Source organism: Enhydra lutris, unplaced genomic scaffold (assembly GCF_002288905.1).
Source record: "Enhydra lutris kenyoni isolate GAN:26980312 unplaced genomic scaffold, ASM228890v2 scaffoldscaffold1, whole genome shotgun sequence".
Classification (NCBI taxonomy): domain Eukaryota; kingdom Metazoa; phylum Chordata; class Mammalia; order Carnivora; family Mustelidae; genus Enhydra; species Enhydra lutris.
This window is the reverse complement of record NW_019154085.1, coordinates 70,835,879-70,851,873: the sequence shown is the minus strand read 5'-3', so window position 1 is coordinate 70,851,873 and position 15,995 is coordinate 70,835,879. Positions and strand designations below refer to the sequence as shown.

The window sequence follows — 15,995 nt, the reverse complement described above, 5'->3', positions numbered from 1 at the left end:
GTCTTCTTTGACCCATGAGGTAAGGTGGCAAGATTGGAGTCTGGGGTTTCTCAAAAGCTTCCCTCCAGGTTCCCCGCTGGACAAGCCCAGATAAGCAGGAAGGGACAGAGAGACCCCGAAGTCAGTGCCTTCGAGCCTTCGGGTGGGAGTAGTTTGCCTGGAGAACGGAGGCGAGACGGGGACTGGGGAAGTGGCAGCAGCAGCGGAGAGGAGAGAATGGTGAGGGCGCTCAGCCACAGATCCTCCTCCCGAGGTTGAGCTGGGGCCACTGGGGCAGGGAGGGATGGGGGGAAGGCTGAGCCTCTGTGGTCCACAGGCTTATTTATAAGTCAGTTAGTGCACAGACAGAACCATAACAGCCACAGCAGAAAATTATATAACTAGTTTAGAGAGACCTGACAGGTGGCAGTCCCCTGAAAGGCTCCCTGTACCCCAGTGTGGCCCCTGAGCTGTATCAGACAGGAGTTCAACCCGATCTTTGCAAGTGGGGACTGACTCATGAGAACCGGGCCTGTAAGAGGTTCCTGGTGGTCGACCAGAGCCTACTCCTTCCTGGCTCGGTGTTAGGATAATGAGGTGGCAGGTTAGCTGGTGAAGCGGGGAGTTCGACTCAGTGCATGAGAGGGTTGAGGGCGGTTTCATCATCAGGCATATGGATGATCTGTCCCACGGAGCGTACCCCTGGGGCCCTCCAGGCGCCCTTGGCCACCCCCTCCCTTGGTAAGCTGCCTTCTCCAGCTCCGTTAGTGCCACGGCTCCGGCGGCAGCGTCTTTCCCAGTCCATTGCGCCTGAATCCGGTTTCCAATGCCCGTCCTTCCTCCTGGTCCTAGGATGCGTGCCACAGTGAGGCCTCGGGTGCCTTCTGCCGCAGGACAGGCTTCATGGCACAGGCCTGCCGTCAACACTGGTCACACTGCCCATGCAGCCCCGCAGGTGACGAGCCGGTGTCACGCAGGAAAGGCCCATTTAAGGAACATGTTTTAAAAAAAGCTTCATCTGAGACAGTCTCTCAGGGAAAAACAGATCGAGCTGTAGCACTACTTCCCTCTTTACAGTCCAAAAAGGCTTCTCGAAAAAGACCAGGGATTCAGAGGACTTGTGAATGAATTAGGGTCTTTCTGTGAGTTGCTCAGTTTCTCCGAGTCCCAGTGTCCCCTGTGAAATGGGTGGAATCATGCTAGTCTGCGGCGTCCCTGTAGGACTTAGAGACCCTGGAGGTGCCCACAATCGAATTGATCGTTAAGTGACAGCAGCTGTGCTGGGCGGTGTTTCTGAAAATTCATTTTCTTGGCAGTCTGCTTGGAATGCCCGAACTGTCTTAATTCCCATCTTCCAGCAGCTTTGACAAGTCCAGACATGTCCTTTTAGATTTTGCGTTCCCTTTCTGTTAACAGAAAGCAAGCCATCTAACAATACTTTAATAGAAAGTATTGTTTCACGGTGTAAGTTTTCCCACATTAACTGTTCATGGTTGAACTGAATTTTTTAAAATTCTAATTGTTTTCTTCCATTAAGAGACGTGGAGAACAAGAGAAAGATAATTCTGTTGTTTGAGAGGCCCCTAGGTGGCTCAGTGGTCAAGCATCTGCCTTCGGCTCAGGTCATGATCCCGGGATCCTGGGATCGAGCCCCACGTGGGGTTCTTGCTCTGGGAGGAGCCTGCTTCTCCCCTGCCTGCCGCTCCCCCTGCTTGTGCTCCTGCTCACTCCCTCTCTCTGTCAAATAAATAAATAAAATCTTTTTTTTTTTAATTCTGTGTTTGAAATTCAGGACACATGTTCCGTGTGGTTCAGGTGGGGAGTGTCCCAGGCTGCCCACTGGCTTAAGACTCAGATTCTACAACAGGCAGCTCAAATTTTAGTGCCCACGAATCACCTCAGGATCTTGTTAAAGTGCTGAAACAAATTCGGTGGGTAGAAAGAGGGGCTGAGATTTGACATTTCTAAGGGCTCGGGGTGACGCCCCTGCTGCTGACCCAGGACCACACTTGAGGAGCCGGGACTGGGTGGGAGGAGCCCAGATTACTTGGGGGTGAGAGCGCCTGGCCCTACACCGGTCCTGGGACCCAGGGATGGGACCCTGAAAACAGAGCGGGGAGGAGGATTCATGACTGGAGGAAGTGCTGGGAAGCTTCCTCGTCCCGTGGGTTCTTCAGCCCCTGATGTTTGCCAGGCTGTCCCCTTCCCACTGCCACGGGCCGGGTTTTCCCTGCACTCTCCCAGCCTGCCACCATCTGGCTTCCCCTTGTTCCCAGAGCTGTCACACTATTCAGAAAGCCTTTCTAATGAAGTGTATTTCTAGTAAACAGCTTGGGACTCTGAAGTCTGGACCTTGTCTCTTTTTCCCCCCCTTTTAAAAAACTTCGTTCCTATATGGAAATGCCCAGTAGCACAAAGATGGCATCTGGCCCCCTTGCCCATCTTACCTGCCTGCCTTACCTTATTCCTGCCTTCTTTCCCTGGAGGACTGTGAGAACTTTGAGGGCAAGACCAGAAAAATATTCGTTTTTGCGTGCCTACAGTTCGTGCCAAGTCCCAGGCGAATGCCAGGCATTTGCAAGAAGAAAACCACCTTCCAGCTGGGTGTTGTTTCCCAGATCTGCTCCGGTGGGTAAGGGAATTGAGCAGTGTGAGGCACCAATTTTGCTTCCAATATCTTAAGGCATTTGGGCTCAGAAACCTCCCCTACTAGGGTCCTTCCAGAAGAGTCACATCTTAGCAATGTCGTAAAGATGATTACACCCCTTGGGGGCGCCTGGGTGGCTCAGTCGGTTAAGCGTTGGACTCTTGGTTTTGGCTCATGGTTATGATTTCCAGGTCCTAGATCGAGTCCGGTGATGGGCTCTGCACTCAGCACGGAGTCTGCTTGAGATTCTCTTCCTCTGCCCCACCCCAACCCCCTCTCTCGAAAAAAAATCTAATCTTCGTGAATAGCTGTCTCTTTGGTGGGAAGGAGGGAAGGAAGATTAGAACAAAGTATTACTAAAAAGTCTAATCCATGACCAAGTTTTGTTTGTTTTTGCTTTGTTTTTACAGAGTGACCAGCAAGACTGTTGAACGTGTAGCTGTCCAAGATGCCCGTCCCTCCCCCTCCAGCACCCCCGCCCCCGCCGACATTTGCTCTGGTGAGTGGCCCCTTGACGACCCCGAATGGTGCACGAAGCAGCCCAGATGAAGTTGAACCTGGGCGCCCATGCATTTGTTTTGCATGTATTTGCATTATGGCATGAAAACCGTGGGGCAGGTTTTCCCGCTGCAAGTAAGCCAGCCCCTGAGACCCGGGGGGCCTGTTGTCAGAGGTCTCAGGCGGTACAGAGGACATGTGTGGGGTGCGCGTTCGTGGGGTTTCCTCTGTCAGGTCCATCAGGGAAACATCCTGTCCCTTCCCAGTACTGGGGTTCTGCCTGGCATGCTCTGTTGCCGTTCAATGGACTTGACTTCTACCCTTTAACTTCTGGACAGAACAGTCCAGAAACCCTGGTCTATGTATGAAATGCAATCATTCACGCTCCTGCAGACTCACTCTTTCTTTTTCTATGACTTTCCCTTCTTTCCCTCTTCCCTCCTTCCCTTCTTCCCGCTCCTCTTTTTGGCAAATACCATCCACTACTCCCTCACTCCCACTTCCCCCACACTCACATCCTTCTTTAAATCTGTCCTTGCAGGGGCACCTGGGTGGTGCGGACTGGTAAGTTTCCAACTCTTGGTTTCAGCTCAGGTTGTGATCTCAGGGTCATGAGATTGAGCCCCAGATAGGGCTCGTGCTCATGTGGAGTCTGCTTGAGATTCTCTCCCTTTCCCTCTGCCCCTCCTGCTCGTTCTCTCTCTCTCTCTCTTTCTCTCAAATAAATAAATAAATCTTTAAATCTGTCCTTACATTTAGATGTCTACTTCCCAAAGGAATTTCTTCACTGGGCTCCTCCTGGTCTCTTGATAGACCTATCCTCAGAAATTAGTGTACCTTCTTACAGGAAGCCAGCAGCCCTCCCCATGGTGACACAGAAAAGGCTCCCAGATGCACCCCCTTGCCCCATTACCTCCCTCAGCATGAGAAGGCTTCACTGCTGATGGGTCCTTTTCACTTGGGGAAACTGAGGCTCAGAGACAAAAAGTCTCTTGCTCAGGCTTCCACAGGACACATTTATGTAGCCCATCTGAGGTCGGAACCCAGTTAGAAGAACAGACAATTAACCAGCTTGTTGCTACCCAGTGTGGTCCTCCAGCTGCTGCTTAGCGGCCCCAAGGAGACAGGTACAGAAAGAATAAGCATTAAGAAACACAGCAATTTGACAGTAGTGTTATGTCTGTTGTTTCCAAGATTGTATTTCGTGGGTCTCTTTTTTAAGTAATTCATTATTCTTTTTAAAAATATTTACTTACTGGGGCGCCTGGGTGGCTCAGTGGGTTAAAGCCTCTGCCTTCGGCTCAGGTCATGATCCCAGGGTCCTGGGATCGAGCCCCGCATCAGGCTCTCTGCTCAGTGGGGAGCCTGCTTCCTCCTTTCTCTCTGCCTGCCTCTCTGCCTACTTGTGATCTCTGTCAAATAAATAAATAAAATCTTTAAAAATATATATATTTACTTACTTATGTATTTTTAGAGAAAGAGCGAGAGTGTACATGTGTGAGCAGGAAGGGGGAGGGGCAGAGGGAGAGGGAGAGAGGGAATCTTCAGCAGACTCCTTGCCTAGCTGGGAGCCTGACATGGGCCTCGATCTCACAACCCTGAGATCATAACCTGAGCTGAAATCAACAGTCAGATGCTTAAGTGATTGAGTCACCCAGGTTCCCCCTAATTCATTTTTCTAATAATTAATTGTGATTTTACAGAAGTATCAGTCCAAGGTGAACTGGGAAAAAAAAATTTGAAACTGATCCTTCACTCAGATAAGTTTGAAAAATCCTGATCCAGGGACTTTTGGGTGGCTTAGTGGGTTAAGCCTCTGCCTTCAGCTCAGGTCACGATCTCAGGGTCCTGGGATTAAGCCTCACATCAGGCTCCCTGCTCAATGGGGAGTCTGCTTCTCCCTCTCTCACTGCCCCTCCCCTCACGCATACTCTCACTCTCTCTCAAATAAATGAAATCTAAAAAAAAAAAAAAAAAAGAAAGAAAAGTTCTGATCGAGCTAACATAGCAGGATTTATTTATCTCTATTTCCCCAAAAGTGTGGTTTTATACCACTAGCTAGGTAGTATGTGGATTTTTTTTTAATTTTAATGCTCATGTACTTATTTTAATATGTTCTAAAATTTATAACTATTACATTAAACTAAGGGTTTAATGGTGAGTTAATTTAAAAGAAAATATTCACTGAAAAATTGTATAAATAATATGGTGAACTGACTTAATGAAAAATATTAAATAAATAGTAAGACAGAGAGCTGAGAAGACATTCAGGTGGTACTGCAGTGACTGGAATTTATCCCATCAACACATTTCTATACTTTATTTATTTATTTATTCATTTCTATCCATTTTTATGTGACCTAAAGCAAGATTCTAGAGAAGTAGGGTACAGAGATGAGCCAAGGGGAAGGTGGGTTGGTGGCTGTCGCATGGCACTGTCTGGTGGGACAGCTCAGTGAAGGGCTCCGGACTGCCCACCGGAGAGAAATTCGCACCCAAGGAGGTCAGGCACCAAAAGACACTTGGAGGCATCACGGGAGGCCGGTGAAAATTGTTTCATCTTTAAAGAAGACAGTAGGTGATCTTAAGAGTTCACCCCAAGATGTCCAAGATGTGTCATCAAGTTGAAAAACTAAGTTTCAGAGCAACAGAGGATGACTCCATTAGCACACGGGGGCTGTGCATGTAAGAGCCCTTCTGGAACGATCAGAAGCTGATATTCACAGGCTCGCTCAGGGCAGTGTCACAGGCGGGTGGGGAAGGGGCATTTTGTTACTTTTCTTAACTGAGGTATAATTGACATTTAGGGTGGTGGAAGTTTAAGTCCTACAACATGTTGATTTGCTACATTTTTATATTTAATGTAATTACCACCTGAGCTTAGCTAACACCTCTTTCACATCACGCAATTATCATTCCTTTTTCCTGGTGAGAACATCAAAGACCCAGTCTCTTAGCAGCTTTGAAGTTTATAATACAATATTGTTGACTCTCATCACCATGCTGTACTCGTCCAGGACTGGCTCGTCTTCTGGTTGTGAGATTTACCTTTAACAGCCGCTCCCTAGTGTGGGCAAGGGGCATGTTAGATCCCACGTTTCCCCTTCTGCAAGTTACAGGGGAGGCTCTGGAATCACACTGCCGGGGTTTGGATCCTAGGGTCCTCCTCTAACTATCTCGGTGACCGGGGCAAATGATTTTACCTCCCTGTGCCTCTGCTCTCTTGTCTCTAGAATGGAAATAATGACTCACAGGGCTGATGAGGACTAAATGAATTAATACACGTAAATGAGGTAAAAGCAGTGCCTGGCCCATAGTAAACGCTTTATAAAATGTTAACTGCTGTTATTATGAGCAAGTAATACCTTGGAGTCATCCTCTGTTGCTCTGTTCCAGGACCCTTTCACCTTAACAGAGAGCTTCTGTGTATCCTGCTTCAGGGTTTTTCTTAGCTTTCCCTCTGCCTTTAGCTCGTAATAAATGGCTGGGTGAGGTAGCAAGCTAACCGGTTCCATCTTTACCTCCTACGCCCCCCACCGGCTCCTCTGGAATCAGATCCTTCCAAAAGGGCTAGGACCAGCCTGAAAGGCCTCTGAGGGCTGCTGGAAGGACCACTGGGTTTGGGGAAGTCACCTCTGCCTAGGGCCAGGCCAGACCAAGCCAGTTTCCCCAGTGACAGACCCAGGCACATGCCTACTACTTCCGAGTCCCGTGCTCTAGGCTCTCAGTGTCCCTGCTCCCTAAAATAACCCTGAGGAAGCAACATCCCGGTTTCATAGTACGGATCTTTCCCAGGCATTCCAGAAAAGTGAGAAAATACCTAAGCATTTTAAAGCAACACCTTTGTCCACTCTGCAATCTCTGTGAGCTAAGCTTTCAAAGGAATTCTATGTGAGAAACATCTTAGGCAAGGGCATGAGGGAACTTCGGGGGCTTATGGACGTGTTCTAGATCTTGAATGTGGTGGTGGTCTCATGACTGTATCCTTTTCAAAACCTGTAGAACTATACACTAAAGTAGTGACTTGATTATTATGGAAATTACACCTCAAATCTGCCCTAACTTAAAAAGAAAAAAATCTTTGTCTATGTAAACAGAGGGAATTATTTTCTAAAACTTGGGTGAATTTAAAACACATGCAACTGACCCTTTTTGCTAGAGACAATTTTCCCCTTGCTCCAGGTTAGCTCTAAAAGATAGGAGAGAGAAGCTGTTCTTCAGGACACATTCTGGAGTATGAAGCCTTGTAGTATCTAGCAGAATCTCAAAATTCTCTTCTCGTTTTGAGCCATCCAACCCTGGCTCTTTTGATGACCACCAGATTGTGGTCTGAATTTTTAGAGACTTTTATCAGGGACTGACTCTTCCTGCATTAAAAATGAATGTAATTTATTGCTTCAGCTGTTCCCAAATGTCTGGGTCTTAAAAAGAATGACATCGGATCTAAAACTTGTGGAGAATTTACAACCATTGCCAAGAACCTCAGTAACAAGCTTGCAGTACTCTAGCTGTCCCCTCTGAGTGTTGTAGTATATGATTTTAATTCAAGAGATGACTATAAGTCTGCATGGTTTCCTTCCAGGCCAATACGGAAAAGCCTACCCTGAATAAGTCAGAACAGGCTGGGAGAAATGCTCTTCTCTCTGACATCAGCAAAGGGAAGAAACTGAAGAAGACAGTCACCAATGACAGGAGTGCGCCGATATTGGACAGTAAGTGAAAAAACTGTTTTCCATGGAGATAAGTGATTTATGGCCTAACAATCAGCCCTACCCTTCCAAAAAGTGGTTGTTGTTGTTTTCTTTTTCTTTTTCTTTTTTTTTTTTTGTTAACAACAGCTGCAAAGCTAGCAAAATAAGGGACTGTATCACTCATTGTGGCCACAGCTCCGGCTTGGGTTCCCTCTAATGCTGCAGGAAGTCAGTATAATAATTCTTTGTCCAAGACACACACAGCAGTGATTCTCTGAATTATTCACCACACTTTCTGGAAGTTAACCCGTTACTCTTTGCACCACAGATCAAAAGGCTGCATGAAATATGGAAAGAGCCCCAGCCTTGGAATCAACAGGTGTAGGTTCGAGTTCTGGCACATCCATCACTTAACCATCTCCACACCTTATTGTTTTCAGTTGTAAAATGGAGATAATGGCTGTTCTGCTGTCCTCACAGTTTGCTGTGAGCAGCAGACGAGACAATGCAAAAGTGTTCTGTGGGCTGGGATGTATCATTCAAGTGTAAGATATGATTTTCAGGAGCTGGGAGAGAGAGAGGAAATGAGATCACAACTTTGCTTATCTACCCATCGTAAGTCTGAGGAACTTTCTAGAACAAGCCAGGGGATGTAAAAACAAGCAGGTACCCACAACACAGAACTCCTGTTAACATTTACCACAGAATGAAAACATATCCATGACTTGAATCTACTGGTAGTTAATAACTAGGCCTTGAAACTGTCTCCACACATTCCTAGACCCTTCCACTGCCGGCTACCCATATCCTACACCCAGATCCCATTTGGACTCAACAGGAAATAGACTGACTTTCCAAAAATCACCACAGGGAGCTTTGTAGATGGTGACCAGTGGATGCAGGATTTTAGCCAAGTCGAGGAGTAGAAGTGTTTAGGAAGAATTTCTAGGAAAAGCGCCTAATGAGTAGAGAAGAAAGAAGGCTCAGAGTTAGGTGAGAACATTAGTATGGGAGGAAAATGGAAAAGAGGAAGACCAAGACAAAGGCTTTTGCACATTGCTCTGCTGTGTCAGGTTGTGTGTTGCAGGAGAGAGAGTACACCATTCTCCAGAAGAAACTATGGGGACTTTTAACCTTGACTGGACACAGTTACCACTTAGTCAAAATGTCCACGAGGGGCGCTGGGTGGCTCAGTCGTTAGGCATCTGCCTTGGGTTCAGGTCATGGTCCCAGGGTCCTGGGATGGAGCCCCGCATTGGGCCCCTTGCTTAGCGGGGAGCCTGCTTCCCCTCCTCCTCTCCCCCTGCTTATGTTCCTTCTCTTGCTCTCTCTCTCTCTCATCAAAAATTTTTTTAAAAAGCTTATGAAACTGATCGGGTTATTTTATAATCCCTTAATCCTCCTGATTGGTGTCACAAAATGCTCCCTGAAGGGAACCCAGCACCACTTACCTCTGGGGAGCCTTGGTCCAAAGTTGTCTGAGTCCCAGTGCAAGGTATGGGGCCAGAGGCGCTCTGCACACTGCTGACGTCGGGGACACAGCTCAGTCGTTCTTTCCGCTAGGAGGGGGAGCCAGGGGCTCGAGAGAGGTAGATGTGAATTCCCCACTGATACTGAAGAACACTGGACAGTCTGTGGCCTATTCCTGAATCCACTATTAGAAACTCACTGTATTCTTCAAGGTCCCCTTCTCCTGCCATTCAATGGAAAGAAATGTTAGCTCTTCTCCTTTCCAGCGGTTCAGTGATATTTATGAACGCTCTTTGCTTCATGGACACAAGATGCAAGCCAGCTCATGCCCTGTTGTCCGTGCACTTAGCGGACACTGGTACCGTGGTCATGGGCTCTGTAAGTGGCACGGTCCACCCATAGCTTTATATTTGTTTGCAGCTGAAGCCTGCCTGGTTCTATGTCAAAATGTTGACTGTGGTTATGTGGGATAAAGCTCTTATTTCAGCCTCGTCCTGCAGTGTGATTCCTAAGGAAGTGACCAGGAGCCAGTAAGCATTCATCAACTACTTTAGCTTTTCTCTCTGAAAGATGCTCCAAAGGTCCGGGTTAAGAACACTGATGAATGATGTCTGATAGTGCATCAGTCTCTTTGAATGTCCGCTGCCATGTAAAGGTATCCTCTTTAAATGCAGCATTCCAAAATGTATCGTTAATTAATGAGTAATATTTGAGTGTCAAGAGCATATTATTATTATCGGTAATAATTAAAATTAGTAAAAAAAAATTGTAATTTCGTAACAGGAGCCATTTTGCATATACTTCTGGAAATTGTTATTGTAATTTGATTTGTTAGGTGAGGTGATCCTTGTCAGTTCATGATCAGGTTATTTCTTCTATCAGCAGATTTCCCAAAGGTATCCCAGAAAGCTCCACCCCTAAAAAAAGTGCAGAGCTAACACAGGCTTAGGATCAGTCTAATCGAGAAGAAAAGAAAACACAAATGAATAAAAGTAAGACTCAGCATAGATTAGTGAGAGATTTAATGCAGGTTTTTTCAAAATTAAGGATACTGTGATGCATTTATATGCTAAAACATGTTAAAATCTTAAAGAAATTAATGTTTTACAAAAAGCATAAATTTACCAAAATTCACTCACGAGGCTTCAACGAGCAAGGCGAAGTTGAACACTTTTTCTAGCTTTCTCTCTAAAAAGCTTTAGAGCCAGATGACTTTATCAGTGAATTCTTCCAGATTTTAAGAAACAGCTTATTCAAAGGCTATACAAATCATTCCCAAACATAGGAAGAGAGGAAAAGCTATCTGATTGATATAATGGGATTCACATGGTCCTAACCTCAAACTTGACCTAGGCAGCACAAACACAAAAAGAAAGCTATCTATCAGTGTCCCAGGGTACCTGTGGCAATGTCTGGAGGCATTTTTATTTGTCACAACTTAGCCAAGGTGGGGTTCCTACTGACATCTAGTGGGTGAAGGCCAGGCATGCTGGAAACATTCTACAGAGAACAAGACAACCACCCACAAAGAACTATCTGCCCTAAAGTGCCAGTAGTTCCCGGGTTAAAGGCGTGCTCATTAAAAGCAAACTATGGTTGCCTGTAGCAATATTAATAATTTATATCATATGGAAGTTCAGTCATCAAAGTAATTACTTATATAAACTAGAACAAAGATAAGATACAAGAGGAAGCAAAACCTTTATTATTTGGAGACCATATGTCTAGTAGAAAATCCAAGGTAATAATTTTTAAATAAATTTTAATTTAGAAAATATTAGCAGAATGGTTTATTAGATGTCAAATGAAATTTTCTTTCTTTTAAGGATTTTTTAAAATTTATTTGACAGAGTGAGAGAGATCACAAGTAGGCAGAACAGCAGGCAGAGAGAGATGAGGAAGCCGGCTCCCTGCTGAGCAGAGAGCCCGATGTGGGGCTCCATCCCAGGACCCTGAGATCATGACCTGAGCTGAAGGCAGAGGCTTAACCCACTGAGCCACCCAGGTGCCCCGAAATTTTCTGATGCCAATGATAACCAATTACAAAAGGGGGCAAACACCCCTTTCACAGTTTCAACAAACAAAAATGTATCAAAGTAACCTTAACAAGAAGCATATGTGACCCATATCAGGAAAAATTATAAAACTTGACTGAATGTAGCAGAAGACATGGGAGAGTATACCATGTTTCCATATAGTCTAAATATCATAAAAGTGTCAGTCCTCCCTTATTGATTTGTAGATTTCATACTGCCTGTCAAAGACTCTAGAAGGTTTTCCAGGGATAAAACTTTAAACAATGTTAAACCTTATAAATACAAACATACATACATATATACATCATAAATTGTATGAGACACTTCTTTAAATTTTTTTTTAAGATTTTATTTATTTATTTGACAGACAGAGATTACAAGTAGGCAGAGAGACAGGCAGAGAGAAAGGAAGAAGCAGGCTCCCTGCTGAGCAAAGAGCCCGATGTGGGGCTCGATCCCAGGACTCTGAGATCATGAACCCGATGTGGGGCTCGATTGTAGGACTCTGAGATCATGACCTGAGCGGAAGGCAGAGGCTTTAACCCACTGAGCCACCCAGGCGCCCCGAGACACTTCTTTAAAAAGGGTTATAGTCATGGCTCTCATATAGATATAAAACAAACATATGTCAAATATTTTATTTAAGTCATTAACTACTGAGGGAAGTAGTATACTGTTACCAGTGCAAAGGAGAGTTCAAAGTACCACACACATCAGAACTGAAATGAATTTACAGATAGGTAAACCTGTGTGAAGTCAATTGCATGCCGCTGAACACTATTTTACATTTCTGTGGACAATTATTATCAGGTTTCTGCAACTTACAGAGTTGTAAAATATGTCATAGACAAGGGAAATAACCCGAAAGGCTAGACAGGATACTTAGTAATCTTCTTTTTACTTTCTTTTTCTTTCTTTTTTTTCTTTCTTTACATTGTTGTCTATTTACCCATTTCAGGATCCTCCACAGGCTTGGGGAAGTAAATACAAAATAAAACAAATAAATAAATATAAATAAAAATAAATATAAATAAATAAATAATAAATAAATATATATTATATATAAATATATGAATATATAAATATATATAAAATATATAAATATATAAAATATATTTAAAATACATATAAATATAAATAAATAAATAAATATAAATAAAAGAAAATCTTTGTACCATCTTCAACTGCAGGGAGTTTTTTAAAATGTTTAAGCCTACTGTTGGGCTTTATGCTATTAGAAAATTGAAATCAAACCATGAGGTCTTCAAATAAATAGATGGTCAAAAGAACCACAATATATGCATGCCCTAAAACACAATGTGGTCCCTTAAACTTGTGTTTTCAAAGAGTATTTGATGACATGGGAATGCTAACAATAAAGTGTTAAGTGAAAAGAGCAGGCTAAAAGCTGTTTAGTGAATTTGGTCTTAATTCTGAGAAAAAAAAATATAAAATGAAAAAGTACTAGCAGGAAAAAATACACCAAAGGTGTATAAATTCCCAAAATTACGGGATATTTTATTTTCTTCCCTTTACTTTTACGATTCTCCTTTTTACCACCTTTTATTATATCTCCCCCTCCTTTGGGACTTGCTTTCTTTGAAGATTCTTTTATTTGCCAAATCTTAGGATACAGGTAATAACTCATACAGCAGCTAGCCAAGCAGGGAGCATGGGGGCAAGGCATCATCTATCACTAATTCTCCTGCTCTGGGGCCTGGGACCGCCCTGGAGTGAAAAGCAAAACCCCTCCTTTTCTGACCAGGGGTAGGGTGAATTGTTAAAATACTGCTTTTTCATGAAATCCCAGGAGTCCCGCACAGGCCCAGTTGGAGCCAGCTCCCTGTTTGACCCGCATTGTTTATTGTGTACAGCTCAGGCTGTACTCTGGTGCTGTTTTCATACACAGTGAAGAGAGTGTTTCCTTCCTTCTGCAGAACCTAAAGGAGCCGGTGCTGGTGGCGGTGGTGGCGGTGGTGGCTTCGGTGGCGGCGGCGGCAGTTTTGGAGGAGGTGCCCCACCTGGCTTGGGAGGACTGTTTCAGGCTGGGATGCCGAAGCTGAGATCCACAGCCAACAGGGATGGTGGTAAGGAGAGTTTCTTTGTCTCTTAGCAACAAGGTGAGGCCAAGTTTCATGGTTTGGAGGCTTGGCATCCCCTCTAAGGCACTGTGCCCTTTAAAACATTTTAGATCGCTTGAAATGTAACATTGTTTTACAAGAAAGACTCTATTTAGCATCTTTTTTTTTTTTTTTTCCCTTAAATCAAAATCAGACCACTCCATGGAGCTGTTAAATATTTGCCCTGTGTCCTTAGGGTAACTTGTACTTTTTTGTACTTTTCTAAAGGGTGAACTAGAGTGGGAAGGAAAAGGAGGAGCAAATGGAACTGGCCACTGCTGGAAGGTCTGCCTGGTGACCTGGCAAATTCACCTTTTCTTTGTGAGGCAGCCTGACCCAGCTGTCTAGTATGGAAAATACCTGTGAGCCACTTTCCAAAACACTGTGGAGCGTGTTATACGGAATGTAATTACATGTCTCACTAAATCTAGAAAGGTGTTTTGCATGACAGACATCTGGCATTTGAGGGCCAGTGATTCTAAATATTGTCTGCACAGACACGTGCAAAGGAGTCCCATGGGATTGTCTTGAACCTAATGGCAGAGAGAAAAATGGAACCTGGTCATGCCCAAATAAAAAACCTTACAAAGTACATGAGGCTCAATAAGTTTTACCATAAAACTTTTGGTATTAATGTTTGTTGTGTTAGAAGACTTTTATTTCTAATTCTGCGATCGTTTCGTATGTCTCCTGGGAAAGTGTGAAATTCTCATGATCGTATAAAGACAAAACCACTGAATCCTCATGGTTAGCTGACTATTTAGTGTTGGATGGTCAAAATTTAGAAAGATACTTAATATGAGAGATTCTGTCTTGCCAGACCTACATTCACATTTAAATTTACTTACTTAAGGGGCGCCTGGGTGGCTCAGTGAGTTAAGGCCTCTGCCTTTGGCTCAGGTCATGGTCCCAGGGTCCTGGGATCGAGCCCCACATCGGGCTCTCTGCTCAGCAGGGAGCCTGCTTCCCCCCCCCCACCCCTGCCTGCCTCTCTGCCTACTTGTGATCTCTGTCTGTCAAATAAATAAATAAAATCTTAAAAAAAAGACTTAAAAAAAATAAAATAAATTTACTTACTTAAAACCCACCAGAAGGACTGAGGCAGCTGACAAATGCAGACATTCAGTGCTTTAACAACAGGTGAAGAAATTAAGGCAAAAGACAACTGGAAATAAATTCATAACGTGAAGAAGGAATTATGTTCGTGCACAAAGTGGTGTACCAGATGTACACATCAGCCTAGTGTACCGTCCACATAGTGAACAGTCCGTGTGATGTACACATGGCGAATAACCCAGCTTCAATCCGATACAATTTATCACAGGTTGGTGACCTAGAAATATACCACACAGTCAAGGGAAACACACCTTTCTTCTAGTACTGAAGTTGAAATAAATTCTCTCTAGAGTTCATGTTACTCCACTGTATGAATCCATCCAAATGTCTCTCATTGTGCCTTGGGTGAAATCTGAAGTCCTCTGGGGGCGCCTGGGGTGGCTCAGTCCTTTAAGTGTCTGCCTTTGGCTCAAGTCATGATCCCAGAGTCCTGGCTCCTGTCTCAGCTGGAAGTCTGCTTCTCCCTCTTTCTTTGCTCCTTCCCCTGTCCCCCACCATGTTCTCTCTCTCTCTCACACGCTCTTTCTCTCAAATAAAGAAATAAATAAATAGTCTTTAAAAAAAAAAAAAGTCTGAAGTCCTCTGCTTTATAAGGGTCCTTATGACCTGGCCCTTGCTGGCCACTCAGGGTCCACTTGCTAGCTTTTCCAGCTCACCATGCCAGGCACACAGACCTCGGTTTTTCAACCTGAAGCTCATTCCCACTCCAGGGCCTTTGCACCTGCTGGCCCTCTGCTTAAAGCACCTTCTTCCCTATCTTCCTATGGCTGGCCTCAGCTCAAATGTCATTTCTTCAGAAAAGCCATCCTCAGCCAGCCACCCCATCTATCTGGTCTCCCCATCACAACCTATTTCAGTTTCTTTTTAGTACTTACAACTATCTGCAAATGTTTATAAGTTTGCTGGTTTATTATTTATCTCTCCCACAAGAATGTAAGCCACAGGAGAGCAGGATTTCTTTCTTATTTTGTATATTCTTCTGGAGTTAGCATCTAGAATAATGGCTGGTATACAGCTGGTACTCAATTAATATTTGGTATGGAATTAATTAACTCACAGTTGAAGTGGTAGAAGTTTCCAGGGTCACCATTTTTTGAGAATTACCTTAGGTTCCAAGAGATTCTGGGGTGGTGATTTGAATTTTTCCATAACTTTGGTTCCTTCTGTTGAACCAAAGCAGTTTAATATTAATTACATAATAGGGTTGTTCTGTCCGGCCACTGTTGACGTGGAAGGTGATTCAGTGAGGAAAAGAACTTGTGTAGTTTGCCTGCTTCTTTGCAGATGAAGACCAACCACCGGTGTCAAGTCTTTCAATCAAACTCTGACCATTTCTTTTTCCTTTGTTAGTTCTTTCTTATTTCGGTTAACGATTCTTCCATGACATTTTTCCACCTTCTCTTGGGAAATTTATTCAAAGGGACTGGGTAAGCCCTCC

The 15,995-nt window shown here is 44.3% G+C and overlaps 1 protein-coding gene across 2 annotated transcripts in view; it reads left to right on the top strand.

The window, feature by feature from the left end:
* Nucleotides 1–15,995, top strand: part of LOC111145579 (WAS/WASL interacting protein family member 1) — a 44,692-nt gene that overhangs the window by 14,601 nt on the left and 14,096 nt on the right. For both annotated transcript variants that reach the window (XM_022500552.1, XM_022500543.1), the window contains exons 2-4: nt 3,037–3,125; nt 7,707–7,836; nt 13,259–13,408. In XM_022500552.1, the coding sequence (XP_022356260.1) occupies nt 3,075–3,125; nt 7,707–7,836; nt 13,259–13,408 (331 nt within the window). In that variant the 5' untranslated portion in view covers nt 3,037–3,074. The remainder of the gene's footprint in view (nt 1–3,036; nt 3,126–7,706; nt 7,837–13,258; nt 13,409–15,995) is intronic.